This window comes from Mytilus edulis, chromosome 13 (genome assembly GCF_963676685.1).
Source record: "Mytilus edulis chromosome 13, xbMytEdul2.2, whole genome shotgun sequence".
NCBI lineage: Eukaryota > Metazoa > Mollusca > Bivalvia > Mytilida > Mytilidae > Mytilus > Mytilus edulis.
Genome location: NC_092356.1, coordinates 58,223,294 through 58,246,999, shown reverse-complemented (window position 1 = coordinate 58,246,999; position 23,706 = coordinate 58,223,294). Strand labels below are relative to the sequence as shown.

Here is a 23,706-nt window from a genome sequence, read left to right as displayed (position 1 = left end):
TTTGTTTTAACCAATAACTGCATTAATAAACTTGTTTTTAACTACATTAATAAACTTGTTTTAAGGAAAATTAATGCTAGCACTGCATGCAATAATCCTATATCTATCAGTCACCAAAATTGCCAAATATGAGAGTACAAGGACAAAAGCTATGGATTTTCTATAAAATGTCCATACGTTTAGCATTGAATCAACAAAAGGATACATGATAAGTTTAGATGGACATTACTCTTGTGTAGCCCTCCACAATTTTCTATATTCGGGTTCTAATTGAACGCATGCTTTCTTATTGGTGCCCCTAAAATAGTTTCAAACCGAGCAAGGACTTCATGACGTCGATCAGGGACTAATACGCACGGACATATCCGTTTAACAGCCTTCAATTTTCTGTTTGATAAATCGGATGAACTAAGACTATCAAAGTTCAACGTAATCAAATTGCGAATATGCAATCCAATAAACTTCTTCCAGCAATAATCAAACTCGGTCATTATCCAGCAATTGTCGTTAATGTTCTTGGGTTTATCAAAATTATCTGATAATACGATGATTACATCACGTGGTTCGACTTGGACATTATGCTCATCTTTAAGATCCCTGGATTGACCGAATAACATATCGTCGGATGAAAAAACTTTATAGCCTTTTCGAATAAGATTTGGCTTGAGAATTTTCTGTATGAATATGAAGACCTCTATGTTTTCCTCGTCAAAAGATATAAACACGTCACGATTCCAATCCTTGTGTGTTTTCCGTCTAAGTTTAGCGCCTAAAATTGAAAGTTCGAAGTGAAAAAAAAATAAGGCAGTCAACACAAAAGATAAAATAGATAAAAGAACAAGAAAACCTATTATAATAGCACTATTGTCTGGTTTTTCAGTTTCACAAAAAAGGTCAATAAAAGAAAACAATTCAATCACAATGCCATGTCCGTTTTCAGCCCGACATCCAAATTCAAAAGATTTGTTTGCGTGCTTCAGTTCCCGCCAAATTTTTATCCATTCGGAAGAACATTCACAGACGACTTCTGTCTGATTGAATAGAAATATATCCGGATGTAGATTTTGAATTTCTTTCGCCAACGTCGTAATTTGATTCTCTTTTAAGTTTACACTATTCATCATGGGTATATTCTCTATAAATGTCTTATCGACTGTTTTTAGTAAGTTTCTCTCAAAATTGATTTCTACTGTACGCTTTAAGTATTCCCTGTTATCGATATTCATAATTGAGTTATCACTAAAATCGATTTCGAGGTTGAACAACGATTGGGGCATTTCCGCCGGAAGTGTGTGCAAACTCTGATTTGAACAGTCTATGAATAGCCGATCTCTTCTTGGTTGTTCTATGCATTTGCATTTCCTTGGACAATGGTCCCAGACTTCACAAATCATTTCATCAAAGACTTCATTATATAATGGTATGTCTATGACACTTACGTTAACCAGGTTTTCCGGAGAGCCGCATAATAGTGCATTATTTTTTGCTTTATAAACCCGATAAAAGTCATCGGGACAGAACTTGAGGAATCTTGCTACGTGACAATCACAATGTGCTTTTGAATTCTTAATGTCGTACGTTCCACGAAAATTAGAAAATAGACTTTGATAGTCTTCAATAGTTTTGAAAGAATAAGACAACAATTCGTTGAAGTAAATTTCCTCTCTCATGTTTCGTAAAAAAATATCCCCACCGTTTTGATTTACTTCATTCGTTAACAGAGTTTCATCTGTGTTGGTTATTCCTCGTATTTCATTGTACGAAAAGTCTATTTTGCAGAAAAATTTGTCCTGTACAATCATGTTCGAAGCGTCAAGTGTTTTCATGAGGTTGTTAGATAAATCTATATTAAATAAATGTATTGATTGATCCGACAGCATATGTAAATCTATTGTTCTTATTTCATTAAATGATAGATCGACTGATCGTAAGGAATACAGTCCAATGAAAGTTGAGTTCGAAACTGTGGCCAAACTGTTTCTTGTAAGATTGAGTGAATCAAGCATGTACAAACATGATAAATTAGTCCATTGCTTAATTTGGTTGTAAGAGAAATCTATAGATTTTAATTCTGATTTGAAGTCGCATAGATTTGACGGAAAGAAACGTAACCATCCATTAGAATGTTTGATAGAAACATTTACAGCGCCAATATCCTTCTTATTCAATATTACGACAGATTCTCCTTTGTTATTTATAATTTCTACATGCAAGGGGGAAAACTCTGAAATGTTTGATCTAATATAGTTACAAGCACAACATCTATTCACGTCAAACTGGTTTCCGGTACAAAAATCTAGATCACAGGTATAATCATTGGTTCCATTGATATCTGGTTTCCAGTCGAAGTTTTGTCCGCCTTTTACGATCCATATTGAATTAATCAACACTGTACATAAGACTAAAAATAATTGAGCCAGTGCAGTTACTTGGAGCATTGCGATTTTAAAAGTAAAATAAGTCGGACAATCTCGTGTTTAAATAACCGAATTCTGGAATTTCTCTGTATTCCAATTTTGATAAAAGCACCTAAACCTGTTTTGTAAAAAAACATTATAATATATAAATTATAAGTTGTTTTTAAATATTAGTTTGAAGGATAGGTGTCTGAATGGAACACAGTTTGGTTTTTCCGTTTTTTTAATTTTCAATTCCGTACTTACCTTATCAAGTTACGGTCTTTAAAAGATAAATTCTTAAAGTATACTTTTGTTATTCTTTAACTGATTTGATTGGCGTGTCGTTTTCTTTTTCTTTTTTGAATTTAAATATTTTCATTTATAATTAATTCAATGTAGTAATGTTGTTATTACAACCTTCGTTATTTAATAAACTAAATGCCATAATTATTGAAGCAGGAAGAAGGAATGCACAATCAAAACGTCATTTGTTTAAACTTGCATTGGAAGTTAACGGTACTTTGGTGTGAGAATATAGTTGTAAACATAAACTATGTATCTGAACTGATTTGACATTTATTGAATGTAGTATATATAGCATTTACATTGGCGGATTTTGCGGATTTAGACAAAAAAAGGGAGACGGTTGTGGTTGAACTGATTTGAAATCCAGTAAATGTGGTATATAACATTTACATATGCGGAATCAGACAAAAAAAGGGGGTTGGTTGAACTGATTTGTCACCCAGTGAATGTAATATATAAAATTTACAATGGCGGATTTAGACGAAAAAAGGGGGAGGTTGTGGCCGAACTGATTTTATATCCAGTGAATGTAGTATATAACATTTACATTGGCGTATTTAGACATAAAAGGGGGAAGGCTGTGGTTGAACTGGATTGAACCTCAAATTGTTTACAATACGTAACAATCGAGACTTGACCCTCTTCCGATGGAAAATCATAAGTTATACACACCTCCCTATACTGCCCAAGAGTTTTTATGAATTCAGTTTATGAATTATCTGATGAAATTATTTGCAAAATTTGCAACAAGTTTTAAAAAGTTATCAAAACATCAAAAGGTTTACATTGTGAATAGTTATAAATATTCATGAAGAAAAAAATGCATTGAATGCTGTATGTCAACAATTTGTATTTATGTATATATGCAGGACGATCGATTCAGTGATTTACATCTGATATGATTTTGTATAGTGTACATACAAGTTCATGTTTTTATCTAATTTTTAGTTTTATCCTATTCTTACTCTGTTACTATTATTTTCAAATATAGTACATAGAATTTTAAATAACGCAATTTTAAAAATAGACAAAAATTTTAAATGCGGTAACCCTGTAGATAGGGTAGACTTCCTGAAGAAGAAGAAGATTTTGATTAAGTACATTTTTAGTACTAGTGTACTGTTCATTCATGTACTTATTATTATCATATGCCTAGCCAGTTTCAACAGTTACATATTCTGACATCGGACTCGGATTTCTTTTAAACTTAGTTTTACTGTGTATTTTTTTCTGTGTTTGTTTAATCTGTATCGGTTAGATGTATCGGGGAGAGTTGATTTCTCACAAAACATGTTCAACACTATTCAATGTTTGCGTCTGTCCCAAGTCAAAAGCCTCTGGACTATGTAAGTATTGTATACTTTTTTAATTTTAGTTCATTTATATGTTTCAAAGTATTGTATGACGTGTATTTTCAAGTACGGGAGGTCTAAAGTTCCACCCGCGACCAGGTTATACTAACGACGTTTAATACTTTGTATTTTTTAAAAACACTCTATACAAACCTTATTTCATAATAAGTATCAAAAACTGGTATGATAGAATTATGATGGGATGTCCTGGCAAGTTGACATGTTTTACTGTTAACTGTCACCTCTATATGACTGTTACCTTGAACGTCGGTTATAAGTGAGAGTGATGTGACAAGAAAGGGTGACATGTCTTCTTGTTGGACTGGTTCATTGGGTGTCAGTTTCGACTCGATCGGAGTAATAGGTCATGGCAGGGTGACATGTCTTCTTGTTGACTGTTACATTGGGTATCAGTTTCGACTCGATCGGAGTAATAGGTCATGTCAGGGTGACATGTCTTCTTGTTGACTGTTACATTGGGTATCAGTTTCGACTCGATCGGAGTAATATGTCATGGCAGGGTGACATGTCTTCTTGTTGACTGTTATATTGGGTATCAGTTTCGACTCGATCGGAGTAATAGGTCATGGCAGGGTGACATGTCTTCTTGTTGACTGTTATATTGGGTATCAGTTTTGACTCGATCGGAGTAATAGGTCATGGCAGGGTGACATGTCTTCTTGTTGACTGTTACATTGGGTGTCAGTTTCGACTCGATTGGGGTAATAGGTCATGGCAGCGTGACATATCGTCTTGTTAACTGTTACATTGGGTGTCAGTTTCGACTCGATGGGGGTAATAGATCATGGCAGGGTGACATGTCGTCTTGTTAACTGTTACATTGGGTGTCAGTTTCGACTCGATTAAGGTAATATGTCATGGCAGGGTGACATGTCTGCCTGTTGACTATTTCATGTGCCATAGTAGGTTGATATTTTCCCTTTTCCATTTCGAATGTTAGATAGTTGGTCGTTCTCTATTTGGAGTAATGTGTCATGACAGGGTGATATGTCTTCCTGTTGACAGTAACATTGTCGATAGGTTTCCATTCAGGGGTGATTTGTCATGGTAAAAACAAAATTGTCATGGTAGGGTGACATGTCTTACTGTTTATTGTTACGTTGTTGGTCTGTTTTGGACTCGGAGTAATGTGCCATTGTAGGATTGTATTTCTGGTTGTTGACTGGTATCTTTTAAACGTGTTAGAGTCAGACTGATGCGTCCTGTCATATTGGTATGACTTCCTGTGTACGGATACCGTGTAACCTAGAGTTACAAATACGTCGCTCGGTATCAGTTTTGTACAACGCAGGTTTTCTTATCCCTTCAAGTTACAATTTTTACGTCCTGCATATGAATGACAAAGTTGCCCATAACAATTGTCAATCATCTTACTGATAAATATTACATATGTATTGCTCATGTAAGATGATTTATTGAGGTCAAAAAGAAACACTCGATTTATTGATTAACTTGAATAGTCAACCAGGTACCAGGTACCTGCATGGTTGACAGAGGTATAGAGATATGGTCATCATTCCGGACTTTTCCAATCCTGCAACAAAACCCATGCAAAAGTGGAGTGACCGTGTAGCTGTTCGGAATGTGTCCATACACAGCAAATCTCTTTCGGAATTAGGATACTCAATCCTAATGCTCGTGGCGACTTAATAATAGACTCGTGAAATTTTGCACTGTTACAAGTGACTGTGAAAGACGAATAACACAAACAATTCTAAGTCTTGTTTATCATGGATCATTAAAAAGATATAATTTTAATAGAACTAATTTGTTTGAATCATTGTCATTATAAGCAAAACACAGCATAAATACTGAGATAACAAAATATCACAACACGCAATATTAATGATGTCACACAAGTATATTTTGGGACGTTCTTTTATAAGTGAGTTTATACTGCTACTATTTTCAGAAGAAGTTTTCGGCTATAGAAAATCATTTGATATTTAGAATAAATAAAATGAGGATAAAATAAAACGAGGAGATGTGGTATAATGGTCAATACGACAATTATCCACCAGGGTTTAAAGTGAAGTAGCAGTAAACAATATGTACCCGTTGTATTTACTTAAAAAGCTCAATTCTACTATAAAACACGTGTATACAGGGAATTTCGTTTTTTTATTGACTTATTCGCTTTTCCGTATGCAGCATCTTATCCACAAGACCTCTCGATTTTAGTTTAACCATGTCAAACAAAACAACAAAAAAACGTGCGGTAGATGATATGTTCCAGACCGTATGAGTATTTGGACCGTACGCGTTAAACTTTGCCACTATACTATACAAACTATAAGCATGACATTGTTTAAAAAGAAAATTGTTTCTTCAAGTGTTAAAGTATCTAAAAGTTGTAATGACAATGAGTAAGTTGATGATGAAGATGTGGTATGAGTGCCAATATGATTTAGCTGGGGTTTTTTTCAGTCTAAGCTAGCTGTTCGGTGTGAGCCAAGGCTCTGTGTTGAAGACAGTACTTTGACCTATAAAGGTTCATTTATACAAATTGTTACTTGGATGGAAAAATGAACCTTTATAGGTCAAAGTACTGTCTTCATCACAGAGACTTGGCTCACACCGAACAGCTAGCTTAGACTGAAAAAAATACCAGCTAAATGCTGTGATTTAGACATCGGACGGGAAAATCTTCATAAAACAACAAAACAGCAAACAAACCAACAACACATGATTCCCACACCGTCTCGTAAACCATATATTATGTATATATGTGTGTGCATGCTATTTTACACTAAATATTGAAGGTCTCATTATCAATGATATGTTGAAAAGGTCAAAAGATAAAAATCAAATTCGTCTTAGATTCCATATTTGAAATTAGGACATAAATCAAAGCGGTAAGAATTTACGTACAAACAATTCATACAACTAGCATTTCATGTTTTTTTTCGAGATTGTAATGTATTTACTGTAAATCAAGTAAGTTTTGAAAATCCTTTTTTGTATCTGTTTTGGGGTTACTATACTTGTGATTATATTTTGGGTGGCTGTAATCAAATTGATAAAATCAGGTTCCATACAATAAACATAAAAGAATGACTGAGGGCAATTATGATCCTCAACATTTGTTTTTAATGAGATAGCTAGTGTCGTGAATTGGTAGAATTATGTTGCCGTTCTATTCTTTAACGCTTCATAGTAAGTAGATAATTTCTGACCTTTCGCACGGGACCTTGTTGGTCTACTACATATAAGGGGTTATGATCAACATTTTACAGCTGAAATCAAAAGGGAAATGTGCGAAATATATTAGTTCCAGCAGTGTGAATGTAAATTTCTCGCTGATTAAAGGTGCACCGCTAGAATTTTGTTTAACATACATTGTATCTTTAAAGGGGCACTAGCTACGAGATATATAAAAAATCTAAAGTCTGATTTTTTTTTTCAAGCATTAATGAAAGTGAAATAGTGAAATAATAACTTGCTTTTATCAGCTAAAATTGTTCAATTTTGTCAAATTAGTAAAACATTGATAATGAATTATTCACTTGCAAGTGAATAATTCGACCTCATAAAATCCATATTCACGTGAACTCCAATTTAACCCCGTAGAAAGAGATAGAATAACGCATGCATTGTCCGTGTACGGTTATTTAAAGGAAAAAAATGTCAACATTGAAAGTGAAACAAAGGTAAAAAAAAATGATTGACGACAAAGTATCATTCTTATATATATATAAAGGTTTATATATATATAAAGGTAAAAACGACGATAAACATACATTTTGTAATCTATAATACAAAATTAAACAGACTTATAAAAATCCAATTACACGAGTTGCTTATTCTATTTATATCGGTGTTTATGTTTACATCGCTCATATGGTCATAGAAGGTCAACTCGATAATAAGTTAGATGACGTCTTGGCTAAATTTCACACGAAACGAAGCTACATCTTATTGAGACCATGTCCTCAAAAATTGTTTATTTTATACTTTTGATGTTTTACATTTTTATAAATTAAATATGAGAATTTGGGTCAAATCGGTGAACATGAATTTGGCAGCTAGTGCTCCTTTGAAATTGAAAGCAATGCACTTATTATGCTTTTGAATAACATATGGTCAAATCTCTGAAAGAATCCCTTTCAAAATATTTGAAAACTATCTATCTACTTAAATAAGTTAAACCTATCCTGGCTAGCGCCCTCTAAGTGTATTTATACACAAAAAGTTAAACCTATCCTGGCTAGCGCCCTCTAAGTGTATTTATACACAAAAAGTTAAACCTATCCTGGCTAGCGCCCTCTAAGTGTATTTATACCTATCCTGGCTAGCGCCCTCTAAGTGTATTTATACACAAAAAGTAAACCTATCCTGGCTAGCGCCCTCTAAGTGTATTTATACACAAAAAGTTAAACCTATCCTGGCTAGCGCCCTCTAAGTGTATTTATACACAAACCTATCCTGGCTAGCGCCCTCTAAGTGTATTTATACACAAAAAGGAATAGAGAAAAATGGACCAAGAAATAAAGAATAAAACATAATGATATGTAAGATATAAAGAATAGAGAATAAAAGGTATAAATTATATGTAAAGATTAGAAAAAATGGCAAAAAAAGAATACAGAAAAAAGGACCTCCCAGACCATCATCTATTATGTCAATACCATGTTGAGTAGGACACGATATATCCTACATGCATAAGTTTTAAAAACATAAGTATACATGCATATATATGGAGTTTTGAAAAAAGAAGTTTAAAAAAAAAAGGAAAAAAAAGAGAAATCTGTTTGAATAATTTGGTGTTTTTGACCAATATCAGACGACAATATTCCTAACATATTAATCATGATTAGGAAAAATTCAACAATTATAGATACAAACCGGCTGTTCTGTAAAACGTGTAGACATAAAGAGGTACAGAAAAAACGAAGACAAGGGACAGAAAAGTTTTGCAAGTTACAACCTCTCGTTATACTCATCACAAGAAATGAAACCTCAATAAGAGTCAGAGTTGTTTATGATTTATAGCGACCGATAAAGGGCCGAGTAGTTCTTCGGCCAACGAACAAATTCATTTATTTTACTGTATTTTTCTCTCTCGTTATATAGACTGGCGGAACCATGTTGTATAGTGCGACTATATTGGCGATATTCATACACATAGCTTCAAGCATTACACAGGACTGCTACTTCATCCCTCATAGTAGACTAGAATGTGTGGAATATATCGACATACAAAAAGGCAAGCATGCATGTACAGCGTTAAAAGATCCCGTACAAGTCACAGGGACAGCACACGTAATAAATGGTGATAAGTGGATTGAGATCATCGAAACTAAAGGAGAGGTATTTTTGTTACGCTGCTACCATTTCATTTATTGGCAGAAAGGGGGGGGGGTCTAGGATGAAAAATGATGTCCTGCATTTATTCTTACAATGTACATGTAGTTGTAATCTCCTTCGCTCCTGCTTTTTATTGATACGTAAATTTTCCACGCGCTTTTTTTACTCAAAACTCCTGTCATGCTTTGTTTTCAAACGTCCGAGCCCCACCCCCTTACAAACCAAAAGGTAGCTACCTAATTGCTTTTTTTGTTTTTATCAATTTGCCATATATAATGTATTAAAGTAGCCATTATACTTATGGTACAAGACGTTTTACTATCTCATAATGCGAAATACCACTATTTGCACAGATGTAATTTACACGTCAACTCAGGTTGAATTTCATATTGTCTGTCAAATGAAGTACATACCAACTTCAGTATAAAGAAGAGTTCGTGAATAATTTAAGGAACCATAATACTGTTTTGGAACATTATTTCAGATCTGTTGTGCCCTGGAAAAAATATTTAAAAAAAATCATTTACATACTTAGTATTATCTATTACTTTATTCTATATAATTTTGATAAATTTATATTTTTATACATAGAGGTCAGAAAATAGTGTTGGATTAACGTTACCATTTAATCGTAATTTTATCATTTCAAACCGAGACAATTAATATTAATAATAGGATAAAGTTTGTTGTTTACCGTTTTGATTTGATTTTTTTTGTGAGAGGATTGAAAATTAGTTTGGGTGTTGGTGACTTCCATTTTTTATTACTTTTAGGGAGAAAGTACGAAATACGTACGACTACGAAATGGAGATTGTTCCAAAAACTGCTGCGGTACGTATAAAACTAAAGTTTTTAAAGAACTTGGAAATTAAATTACGAATCCCAAATCGAATAAAAACAAGATGAAGTTTAAATTTAGTAACACGTATCCACATTCTGCTGTCTTACTGTCCTAATAAGGTCAGGAACACAAAACATATATTAAATTGAATTTCCTGCATCATTGTTTTGCAAACATGGCTTTATTTTGTTGTACATGCAGTCGTTAACATTCCTAATGATACATTTTAAAATATTTTATTTTAGATAATTTGTTGAGATCTGGTAAGTATATCTTTACCACGTAAACATAATCGTACTAGGTCAATGCCATAATGTTTAAATGCCAAGCCTTTATATAGGTCATATTTTGTATAGTAGAAATGCACTGTAAAATTATCAATCAAATGAGCGTTTAGTTTACTTTTTAATTCCCAGTGACCCTCGAATCATATTCAATGGTAGGCCAAATAAAGAACAAAATTAAAGTTGAAGGTAATTAAAAAATTAAAAAGCTGTTCTAGATACAGTACAAGGCCTAGGGAAACGGGGGACAATTCTATCTTTTAGTGTTTGGATCTAATTAAAACATTGGTGGATTTTTCGAAATTTTATGAAAAAAAATTAAGCGCTTTAAGATTTTTTCTATGATGCTTATTTTATTTCATTCAGTGATTGTTTTATTGTATGACCTAATGAGATTTAAAATTGATCCTGTTGATAGACTTTCAACTTTGATGTCATTAATACAAAACCTTACGCCTAATGCACTACTAATTTGTGCAAAATGAATATACTTGTAGATTATCAGCCGAAACGTATAACTGGAAAGCAGCTATCAAGTAGGGGCAAATAACTTTCCATAAACTAGACGATTTTAAAATCGTATCGACAGTCATCACTTATAGTGAGCAGCGGTCAGTGCATAACATTGAAAAAAATATAAAATGTTCGGCTCTAAAAGAATAAACAGTGGGACTCGAATCAAAACGGTTCGAAGGCCAAATCGAATACGAAGCTCATAAACTTTGAAACCAATATGTCACGCCAAATATGCTGTTAGGAAGGGGTGGGGTGTAGTAGACAAATATTTGTGTTTCGAATAATTCGACATTAAAATACTGATGGTTTATTTGAATGCTTCTGAGAATTAAAAATCATTTTAGAATTCAATTTTTATAAACGATGATATTATTATTATTTTTTTTTATACCCACAGAAAGGACGTTTGGTTGTAAGTATGATTACTTGAATAATGAATTAATGATATTCAAACTACAACACATGTAACTGTAAATTGTGTTCATGTTTTGACGTTACACGGGATGTTCGTACCTCATTGGTTAATCGGTGTAGATGGCAAGATGCAAGTCCAAAATATATAAATTTGTGATATTATATTGCCATTGTACGTTTTTTTTTTAAATAATGTTTTTTTTTTTAAATAAAAACGAAAAAATAATTGTTGAAACTATGTTTAATGCTGCATGCGACAAACTTCATTTTTAAAAAACGGCTATTTTTATGTTGTCCAGTGTAACATATCTTATTTATTGTAACCACTAAACTATGATTTCGTCTAAACAATTTAGTATTTTGAAAAACGTTTTTTTCCATTATTTAACAAAATGGTTCCTTTAGTCTTTTATGCATTTTTTGTGACGTTATGATGACGTCATAGAAAAAAAAAGCGTTCCATACTACAAGTGCAAATCTGTCCACGGGGAAAAAAGTTGGGATTCCAGATTTGAGAATCAAAAAACATTTATCTAAAATGGAAAAAGTTTAGTATTTGTATTTATAATATCAATGTTAATTTGCTTAATTTTATGAATTTTAAGACAAATATCCTGAAAAATGATGGTTATTTATTCATGAGCGATTTTTCAAAGGCTTACAACGTTGTCGCACCGCCATTTTTTGACGTAAAAACGTTTATCGTTTGCTAATCAGTGCTCTTATAATGGTAGAATTTTATGCTTTTTTTAAATGTTATTTTTCTTCATTTTTCAAAAAACTAAAATACATCAATTTTCGATAAGAAGTTAAAAAGCACCGTCGATTTTGCGGAGTCTTACAATAATGTCGCACTTGCTTAAAAACAACGTTGCGAATATTTCGCGACGTTGTGTTACGCTTACATGTACGAACATCGCGCGTAATGCCTTTACTATTTCATTTTCATGAAGAATTTCAAAATCTTAATGTGTCAGTCTATAAATATATTTGTTATTGAATTCTTTCTATACTTAATTTATTTTACAAAAGCCATAATAAATGACTGAATGATGAATATAGCAATGATAAAATTAACATGCAGAAAAAAATAATTAATCCTGCTTCTCTTCTATAAAATATTCTATTTGAAAAAAAAATCTTCAGTACATCAAGTCAAATGTTATACACATTATTTGTACTTTGTACTAACAAACATAATTATATTAGTTACGATTTCACCAACCAAAAAGACATAAGGCAATAATAACTGTATCTTTAAACAAAATTAACTGGCATTGAATTGGTGCATTAAGATTTTATAGTTGAAAAATAATTAAGCAATATGTTTACAGTGATTCTAATCCCGTCTTTACTTGGAATACGTAAGTTAACTATGCTAAATATTTCTTTTAAACTAGAAAAAAATGTTTTATGAGTGACAAAGAGACAACTCTTTTTAAAGTTATAATTGATAAAAAGTAAACCATTATAGGTCAAACTAGGGCCTTCAACACGGAGCGTTGGCTCACACCGAATAGCAAGCTATAAAGGGCCCCATAAATGATTTTAAAATATCATTCAAACAGGAAAACCAACGGTCTAGTATTGTGCATAAAAAACGAGAAACGAGAAACACCTATGAACCGCAACAACAAACGACAATCACTGAATAACAAATTCCCGACTTAAAATAGGGGCAAACAATTTCAGCGAGTTTACACGTTTTTTGCAGACGCCAACCTTCACCCTAACTTATAACTGTTGTATAAGATTAAAACTTAGAAAGACACATCTGTTTGTCCTCACAACATTCTAATTTTCACTTTATTGCAATTTCTACCCAGAACAGTTTAAAGAAATATATAAACACCAGTGAAAGTTAAATTGAGAATTGAAATGGTGAATGTGTCAAAGAGACAAAAACCCGACCAAAGAGCAGAAAACCACCGAAGGCAACTAATGTCTTCTCTTTATATATACAGCAAGAAAATTTCGCACCCGGAGTCAGTTCATCAGCTATCCCCTAAATAAAAATGTATACGAGTTCAGCAAAAATGGAATCTACACAAAACTTGACATTTTAGTAGCAATAACTACAAAGTGTTTTTTTCTTGAAACTTTGCAGTTGATATAAACAAAACTTACTAATAACCACTGCAAGATTTGCACTAACTATGAGATACAAGTCAAATCCAACATTTTACCCATATATATGTTCTATTTTAAGCAACAGTCGCCATGTTTTTTTGGTGGATCAAACCCCTGGAAATAAATTTTTAACCAAATACCGTTAGAAACCTACATGTTAAAGTAATGATTGGTAACATTTGGTCTAGATGTTTCAAAGGAGAAGATATTTGATAAAGAATTACGACAAGTACTAGGAAATGCTCACATGACCTTTTAGATCAGGAAAGCTATAAATGAATTATAATAAATCTATTTTGTCGTAAAACGGTGCTCCGGATTGGTAGGCAGTTCAACAAACATCTATAATACTAAAATTACGAGGTCCAATTTGTCAGCCTTCATGACGTAAAAACGACGAATCAAAGAATTCAACTTTATATATAACTAATATAGTACAAAGGTGTAGATTAAAAATTACACCACTCCAGGCCCTTTTGTTTTCCACGTAATTAATATTGCCAATAATTAAGAAGTTCCGGGTCGAGTCCGATACCGATACCAATAGTATATTCACCTGTTACCTATTACCTTATCTGTACGTTCCGCATCTGACAGGCGCACCAACAAACGGTGTATTCAGGATTAATATGCTATATACACGGGTCATAATCACAGGGTTGACACTACTATATTGTCAAATTGTTACCTATTTTAGTATTTTAATCAGTAAGACTTTCTAAGATAACAATACGAATACTAAAAATAAGGAGATGTGGTATGATTGAGACATTCATCCACCAAAGTTCAAATATAGTGGATGTCAGCAATTATAGGGAACTATACAGCCTTCGACAATGATATAACCCCATACCTTATGTCGACCGACTACAAAAGAAAAAGCTGCGAATTGAAAAATATGAAACAATTTAATTGAGAAAACAAACGGCTAAACAAAAAATTCACGAAAAACAAATATGACAGACATGGCCCAACCGTGGCGATCGACAACCACTGCACTACATATACTTTAATTCAGTCACGGACCCGCGATATCACGGGTGTGTTCTAGAAATACTAAAACATGGAAGATACATTTACATGCAGTTTGTATGTCATATCGTTTAATATTAGGATTTCATTTGATATTCAGAATTAGGCGCCAAAATTATAGAGTCCATTGTGAAGCCAGACCATAAAGGACATACAGCTGGTACCTTAACTATGCAAGGTTAGCACATTGTATATAAACGTTCTAGATGAATACGGATTTTACAATCTTTAGGAATAAAAATTGCATAAACACTATGTGTTAAATTCATTCATAGCATTCAACTGTTTCAAAATTACAAACTTTTAAAAAGACTGTTGTACATTGATTGTATATAGATTTATACCGGAACTAAAAAAAAATAAAAAATATGATACGAACCGTGTACTTGTTTTTCTTAAGAAATAATCAATTGAAATTTGGCGGGAAATGATTTTCTCTAACATATGCACCCCTTATTTCAAGGAGGATTTTTTTTTTATCGGTTATTTATTTTTGTGAACAAAGAGAACAGATTATTCATTTTCTACACTATTGAATCAAGATTTTTCATTTTCATCAAAGCAAGGGACTGATTATTCATTTTCACAACTATATTTATGATATTCGAAAACATTCAATTTTAAAATGATTTGTTTATTATAAATTATACATGTATAGTCAAGTCATTAAGAACCCATTTAATCAGAATTAATCATCATGCTTTGAAGAAATGAATCTTTTATATTCCCAACTGCATATACATGTATTGCATACATATATAGTATTAAAGTTTGTTTGTAACTAGCCTCTTATAAAAGAAGTGCCAAACATATTTGCGGTCGTATACAAATTATTGTTACATTAGAGACTAGTTTAATAAATCTAGCGTACATCGAAGTGCATTAATGTAACAATAACGCAATGTAACATGGTAGCCGTAGACCTAAATAATATGTTACATTTGTAATTATTCAGATCCCTACCCAACCATTTATTCCGGCAACTACTAGTAGTCTCCAATGTAACAATAATGTTTTTGTAATTTAGATGTAGCCAGTGCAATAAAAATATCTACAATATGTGTTGCCCAGTGCGGGTAGCTGACTATGCAGTATGGGCTTTGCTCATTGTTGAAGGCCATACGGTGACCTATAGTTTTTACTTTCTGTGTCATTTGGTCTCTTGTGGAGAGTTGTCTCATTGGCAATTATACCACATCTTCTTTTTTACAATTATGGAGAGTTGTCTCATTGGTAATCATACAACATTTTCTTTATTAACATAAGCCCTTAATTAAGCAGCATAACTTATATAGTATTTTCACATCTATTTCTTTCTGATTGGGAATAATTGATATACGTCAATTGAAAGTACATGTATATTGACGATCTTGCCCCTGGCTACACAAACACATACTAATGATATACACACAGTCAATGCCTCGGGCAGAAGTTCTGTTCATACTTTGGAACAAAATTCAAGAAATTCATATTTCCTTATATCCTGTACAGTAAACTCCCTACCTGCTAAGGAATTTTAATGCATGTTTATGGTCATTACACGTAGATCTTTGATTACTCGAAGTTACTGAAAGCTTGATTGATTGATGGATTGTTTAACGTCCAGTGGCAAATAGTTCATGCATGTTCAGGACAAAATCAAAATAATGATAAATATAACAGGAAGCTAGGTTCTGTAATAGGGGTCGTCGAGGACGAAGGTCTGGACATTTGGAAATCCCATGCATTGGCAAATGAGGGTTTATTGGATAGGAACATAAATTTAAAATTTCAGTAGACCACCTACGAACCCCTCAAAGAGTTGTTGCAAGTTTCTTAACGTGCAGAGAGCGTGGCATTCTCTCTCCATCATGCATCGGATTTAACGTCCCCATTCTGACCTGAATTGACTGCGTCTGTATACATCCTGCACAGCCAAACGGACGCCCAACTTTGGCACGGTTTTATGTAGGTAGAATGAAGACTAAGTGGGAAGCTAGTTGAAAACCAGCAACTAATTAACAAAAAATCATGTGTGTAAGTTGAGGTGGCAATAAGTCCTTACGTAAAACAAAAATTTACGCCTCGTTCCAGAGAGGGACATGAAAGGCTTCTCTGTTGGTGAATAATTTGTCGTTATAGCTCATTTACTTATAACTAAGTTGAGGTTTGTTCTAGCATTTGTTGATAGAAGCGAAATGATCTGAACGAAAGTTCTAGTTATATTTTCTATATAAAGGGGGGATATGATGACATTTAAGTATATCCAATACTCCATTCACTAATAGTTACTAGTGTATACATGATATTTGATAATTAAAGAGTTTTGACGACTTCTCTGGCGTGCATCTGCAGATAGCGTTGTTTATTATTTTTTTTTATACAAAAATTATGTGTAGACACGTGCCTAACGTGCCTAAGGCAGCTACGCCCCTGGAAGAAACAAGGTAACTCAACTGTATGCATTGGACTAATAGTTTGTATGTTTACTTAGTCCAGACTCCAAGTTAGGGAAATCGTATTACAATTATTTGAATGTAAAAAATGAAAGGGTCGAAATTCCGTGTCTTATTTGACTAGTAAAAAGATGCATACAAATCGCTTATGTCGACCCAAGTAAATAAATCGATCGAGAATTTAGTCAGTGGTTCACTTGAATGTGACATTATGTTTTGATTTGTTCCTGAACTTAAATATTGATATGAATAGATCTTTTCAAAGCTCTGATAGGGGCAATGCAGAATATTTAACCACGGTACTGTGGTATGTTTGCCAAATATCGGTCATTCTCAATTTGTTTTGTTCCTAAAACGCTTTTATTTTGGCAAGTTCAGAAACTATTAAAAGAAAATCTAATTAAACATTTAATATTTAATGGTTTATAATCATTAAATAGTTCAAACTTTCCTAAAATACTTGTCAGGGTCGATATAAGATGGTCCGAGCACAGGCACTAGACGTTCTGTCAATAGTATAAAAATATTGGCAATTGGAAGAAAATAGTGTCCATGCATATATATACTAGACGTTCTGTCAATAATATAAAAATATTGGCATTTGGAAGAAAATAGTGTCCATATATATAATATAGTGTCCATATATATAATATATTATATATATGGACACTATTTTCTTCCAATTGCCAATATTTTTATACTATTGACAGAACGTCTAGTGCCTGTGGTCCGAGTTAACTTAACACAGACTAGTCTCCAAAATTTCTACGGACCGACTTGTCCAATAATCATCATTAAAGCGTTTGACAGATAATGATTGATTTGCCTTATATTAAACGCTAAGGTTACATTGATGTTGATTTTTAAATATTAATAAATGATTTTTTAATATTAAAAAATCAGCGTATTATTTAATATTAAAAATTCGTTTATTAATATTAAGAAATCAGACTGAATATTTAATATTAAAAAATGATTTTTTAATATTAATAAATGAATTTTTAATATTAAATATTCATTTATTAATATTAAAAAATCAGCGTATTATTTAATATTAAAAATTCGATTTATTAATATTAAAAAATGATTTATTAATATTAAAAAATCATTTATTAATATTAATAAATGATTTTTTAATATTAAATTCCACAACGGCTTGCCATATCGCCTAGCCGAGCCAGGCATTTTTTTGTGGGTTTGGGAGCCACTGAAGGCCAAGAAGTTGTAGAACAAAACATGCTTTCTGGGTGTTCCGAAGACCCTTTCTTAATCTACAATGCATGTTTTGTTTTAATAATTTTTTGACAATATTTTGGTCTCAAAGCAAAATGTATAAATTCAGTGTAAGACTTAAGTTTCTAGGGACAACATCAAAAGAGCAATGTGCAATGATAAAGCAAAAATGGAATTCACATAGTTTTTATACGCCCGTCAAAATTTTGACGGGACGTATTATGGTATACAAATGTCCGGTGTCCGTCCGTCCGTCTGTCTGTCTGTCCGTCCGTCTGTCCGTCCGTCCGTCTGTCCGTCTGTCCGTCTGTCCGGCGTAAACATGTCGCACCGTAACTTGAGAACGACTTATCCAAATTTCATGAAACTTAATATGGTTGTTTCTTATGATGGTCAAATGATCTGTATACTTTTTGGTGAAAATAAGATTTAAACTTTTTGAGTTACGGCACTTTATAACTAAAACAGGGGTGTGTTTTTTTCACATGTCGCACTGTATCTCAAAAACGATTCTTGATTATGACTTAAAACTTTAAACACTTCTTAGTTATATTAATCTCAATATCTGTATACTTTTTGGTGATGATTCAAAATTTCATTTTTTAGTTATTGAGTATTTTGTAAAAAAGGGGGAGGTTTTTTTTTACATGTCGCGCCATATCTCAAAAACTAAATATTTATGATTATTGCTTAAAACTTTACACATGTCTTTGTTATATTAATCTCAATATCTGTATACTTTTTGGTGATGATTCAAAATTTCATTTTTGAGTTATTGGTATTTTGTAAAAAAAGGGGGGGGGGGGTTTACATGTTGTGCCGTATCTCAAAAACGATTTATGATTATTGCTTAAAACTTTACACACTTCTTTGTTCTATTAATCTAAAGATCTGTATACTTTTTGGTAATTATTCAAAATCTTATTTTTGAGTTATTAAGTATTTTGTAAAACAGGGGAGGGTATTTTACATGTCGCGCCGTATCTCAAAAATTAGTTATGACTATTGCTTAAAACTTTACACACTTCTTTGATATATTAATCTAAAGATCTGTATACTTTTTGGTTTTGATTCAAAATTTTATTTTGGTAATATTTAGTTTTTGTTAAAAAAAAAACCAGGGTGGGGGGTTTCACATGTCCCGCCGTGTCTCTAAAACAATATATGGTTATTGCTTAAAACTTTCTCATAAACTATTTATGATTATTGCATAAGACTTCCACATAAGACGTCGGGCGTATCATGCGCTCATGGCGCAGCTGTTTATTAAAGTCTGTGGCTGCTACTTTTTTTGAACTCATGATCAAGTTCATAACAAAATTACTAGATTACAAAAGGAATGCAACACTAACAAAATACAGAAGGGCAATCAATGAACAAAAGACAAAAAAATAAGAAACATTAATCCCAAAAAATCAGGGCTACATCTGAAGGAAAACAGAACTTGCTTCTTGCAAGGCACTGACCGTGAACACAATTTGATGGAGACAAGCGTTTGGTTTTGAAATTTCCTACATGAGGCGTTTGCCTCAATGTAGTTACGGCCCCTCTTAAAATAAAAGTGAGGTAATTTTTCCTGAGACAATCTACCTCAATTTAACTGAAACCAATTTTCAGACATTTCAAGTATATTTAAATAATATTTATACGTTTATAATTAAAAGTGTTTTCCGATTTTTTTTGGGGAAAAAAGAAAAGTTTATGAAAATCTGGTGCCATCTCATACTTTCGATTAGACCTGCTGAGTTATTTATTTTCAATACATTGCAAGGCAGGTAATTTATTTTCAAACTACCACAGAAGAAATCATTTTTTGGGGGGATTATCAAAGCTGAGTCATTTATTTTCAAAATCCTCCTCCCGCAGAATATCAAATGGTCGTCCCCTAAGGAAATGTTTGTACGTAGTCATTAATATGACAGCTTTGTCCTTTGAAGAAAGGGCTCTCCGTTTTTAATTTCCGTTGGAATTCGGTATTTTTGTTACTTTACTTCTTATTCCCTTCATTTACATAAAACACCTCTTGGTAAAACAATTTTGAATTGAAGTAATTGTCATTCTTTAAAAATTAAGTTATTCACGTGTTTATCGTTTTGATTTATTCTAGATACAACAGCTGTAAAACTAAAAACAACGATAACAACAACTGGACTAGCTATTACTACCACACCAGAGCAGCCTCCAACAACCTCAAAACCATGTATCGACGAACCGTTAGTGAACTGTCACGACAAGGACATATGCCAGTCACCTTTTAGAGACAGCTGTCCGTTAAGTTGTGGAGATTGTGGTACGCTTGAGTGATGTCATTACATGTTCAATCATTTAATTTTACTTACTAGTATACAATTACTTGTAGTTTATGTTTGCATAATTTCATATTAATGAATGAATTTACAAAATAATATCATGAACTCATTCTTTCTGTCTAACTTTTAAGAAAAATGCACCAATACTTTTTTCGCATGTGTATATTCTGTTCAGTGTCGAGCACTGAAGATTGGGGTTTCGATTCCAGATCGAGTCAAATCAAAAACTTGGATATATATGCTCGCTTAGCACGCGGCATATGGAAGCAAACGGCAAACAGCAAAGACTGGTTGTATTATTAGGGTGATATGTCTTCTTGTTAACTTGAGAACTTGCAGGTTTAACATCCTTTACATATATCTAGTACATAGTACAACTGTAGTCCTAGGGCTCGTATTCTTATTACACAGCCATGTACTCGTCCTGGCAATGCCATAATTTAAAAAAAATCCCAATGAACGTTAAACCATCATCCATCCATCAATTTTCTTCTTAAGTTTACATTTTTATCTATCTGTATCTGTAGTAGTTTACCATAAATAAAATGTCTAAGAACAGTAATTTAGTTCAGGATCCAAATCAAAGAATTACCGAAACGTTTTTAGACGGTATTTCGTAATCCTCTTAAATTTTTAATCATTTAGAGCGCCATTTTGAAATTGAATAAATAATGTACATTGTCCTGATACGTTCTAAGGTATAACTAGATAGAATGAAAGATTTCTACTACAAAAGGTTCTAAACTGCTCCTAGTTTAGAAGTATTGTGAATATAGAAATCATATATTTTATATTACAGTGCCAGTAACGACCAGGAAGCCTTGTGTTGACAACAAATTTGTACAATGTCAGGACCAATCAGCTTGCTTGTCAAAATATAGACAATACTGCCCTGAAACGTGTGGTCTTTGTGGTTAGTTAAATATAATTTTCGCCTATAGTTTTCAAATTGGAAAATAACCACTTTCTTTTAATACAATTTGGTTTGGGCTGACATTTCAAAGTTTTGCTTTCTTTATGTGAGTGCTATAAAACCAGGTTCAATTCACCATTTTCTACATTTGAAAATGCCTGTACCAAGTCAGGAATATGATAGTTGTTGTTCATTCGTTTAATGTGTTTTATCATTTTGATTTTGCCATTTGATTAGGGACTTTCCGTTTTGAATTTTCATTAGAGCTCAGTATTTTTGTGATTTTACTTTTTTATTCTCATTTTGATTAAAATACATTTTGTACGTGCAAAAAATTAGGAAGCGATCAAATCTCAAAAATTCTACGACAGACAAATCCACGATTAAGAAAGACGACAATATCCACAAACACTTTAAGAATTAACAAAAAATCCAATTCGTCATTTAAAAAAGAGTACGATTCAAACTAGCCTTACAATTTACAATATCAAATAATGCAATAGCTTGTCGAAACGAAATTGAATGATCAACGCGCTTCCAAATTTAGTTCAAATAATTATTCTTTGATATTCATTTTTATATAAGATTGAAATAACCTCTTCCTTTGATTGCCATCATATTTTCCATATATTTTTACAGGTTATAATATTAAAGCAGTGACAACAACAAAATCACCTACTACAACGGGATGGTTACAAGTAAAAGGGTAACGATGACCAAGCATGTTTTCCGACAAATAGTATGTTGGATTGTAGGCAGATAACAATTAAAGGAATTATTGTTCCAAATAAATATAATATAAATAGTTGCCTATTTCTTGATTTAGATTTTCACAAGAAATGATAAAAGTATATTGCAATGAATATTATTTTGCCTGTTTGATTCCTATTTACAAAATGCCAAACATTCTCGCTCGTATGACAATCATATTGTAAAGCAGTATAAAGCACCTTCAATATTCGGTTTGGTTCGTGTTAGTCATTCTTTCATTTTCTGTGAAGTGTTTTGGGGCCGGTTTGTCCTTATCATACACAGGGTTTCTTTTTGGCATGGCGTTAATAGTTTTTCACCGACTTGCGCGTTTGAATGTTCTCAAGGTATCTCTTGCCTTTTTCAAAATGAGTTACTAGTATATATTTTAGACATAAACTTACTCCGAAGTTCTATATCTTTAAACACCCTGTAGCTGCATGGGATTTGTGTGACATGGTTCATATTACACGGTTGCGTATACACTCACCTTGCAGTTCTAAATGGACCTAATGTTCACCAGGGTAGCTGCAAGATATCATAAAATTTGCGTCAATAAGTGGTGCTAATTTGTATCGTCAATATATATAAAAAAAAAATGCACAAAAACAAAGCATATGAATACAAAGAAAACATTACCAACACAGTCACAAGACATAATCTTGAAAGTCATATTCTATACATGTTTACTGAAATACTTTTAAAATACAAAACCACACATTCATAAACGACATACATTACATATATATGCTGATTAAAATTTTAATTTCATGAACCAAAAGCGCATTTCTGGATTTAACTTTTTCAGGAACGCTCATAAATGCCAAATATCAGTTTCTAAATTTTTAAAGAAAATTTTTAAAAAGGTTCGTTGTGAAATAAGTAAGTCCCGATGTACTGACTACGGAGGTTGTGATATCTATGAAAAAGAAAACAACACTGTATTAATTGCATTCATCTCGAGCGATTTTCTGTGTTTACTTTCATCGGGAATGATCAATGCCGAATGTTTGATTTCCAAGTATGTATAAGTACTGATTATCAGGTTGTCTGCATATTGATATTGTAAAATATCAACTGTGAGTAATTTTTTTGTTGAGTGTGTGCAGCGAACGAGTTCAAAAAGACTTCCATGTTGTGTGAAACCAATGCATATGATGAACATCAGATAATCTTTTTAAAGTTATATTTGTAATCTTTTAAAGTAGTATTTTTCTTTGTTTCACTAGCAAACTGGAAGATTACTGGTACTTGAAAAGTTTATGTCAAACTTATTAACGTCTGTTCATTCATTATGACGTCAATGACATATGCCTGTGGATTAAAAACACTTGCGTTTGTTACCCATGGGAATTCGTGATAAGTCCGGGTAAAAAAAGGCCAGTGTCTTATAGCCCTGTTTCCCTTGTGCTAGTTTTTCCGCGGGGAAACCTGGATCGATCTAGTAGTTTATCCCAGGAAAAA

The 23,706-nt window shown here is 32.6% G+C and overlaps 1 protein-coding gene across 3 annotated transcripts; it reads left to right on the top strand.

The window, feature by feature from the left end:
• The first annotated feature begins 3,770 nt into the window (after window positions 1-3,770).
• Window positions 3,771-22,297, top strand: LOC139502311 (uncharacterized). Of its 3 annotated transcripts, none has more exons than XM_071291740.1 (10): window positions 3,771-4,051; window positions 9,152-9,388; window positions 10,159-10,216; window positions 10,472-10,489; window positions 11,424-11,438; window positions 12,775-12,804; window positions 14,703-14,762; window positions 20,378-20,560; window positions 21,379-21,492; window positions 22,132-22,297. In XM_071291740.1, exons 1-10 carry the CDS (start codon window positions 4,013-4,015, stop codon window positions 22,200-22,202), a joined length of 825 nt encoding a protein of 274 aa, XP_071147841.1. In that variant the 5' UTR covers window positions 3,771-4,012; the 3' UTR covers window positions 22,203-22,297. The 3 variants fall into 3 exon arrangements, with proteins under 3 accessions (XP_071147841.1, XP_071147840.1, XP_071147842.1); XM_071291739.1 differs by having other exon boundaries at window positions 3,776-4,051; window positions 14,703-14,780; XM_071291741.1 differs by lacking the exon at window positions 3,771-4,051 and adding an exon at window positions 6,839-6,933 and having other exon boundaries at window positions 14,703-14,780.
• Window positions 22,298-23,706: the final 1,409 nt, after the last annotated feature.

Coding starts and splice junctions, on each gene's coding strand:
- LOC139502311 (XM_071291739.1), top strand. CDS start 4,013: ATGTTTGCGTCTGTCCCAAGTCAAAAGCCTCTGGACTAT. Junction 4,052..9,151: donor GTCAAAAGCCTCTGGACTAT/GTAAGTATTGTA, acceptor CTCGTTATATAG/ACTGGCGGAACCATGTTGTA. Junction 21,493..22,131: donor TGAAACGTGTGGTCTTTGTG/GTTAGTTAAATA, acceptor ATATTTTTACAG/GTTATAATATTAAAGCAGTG.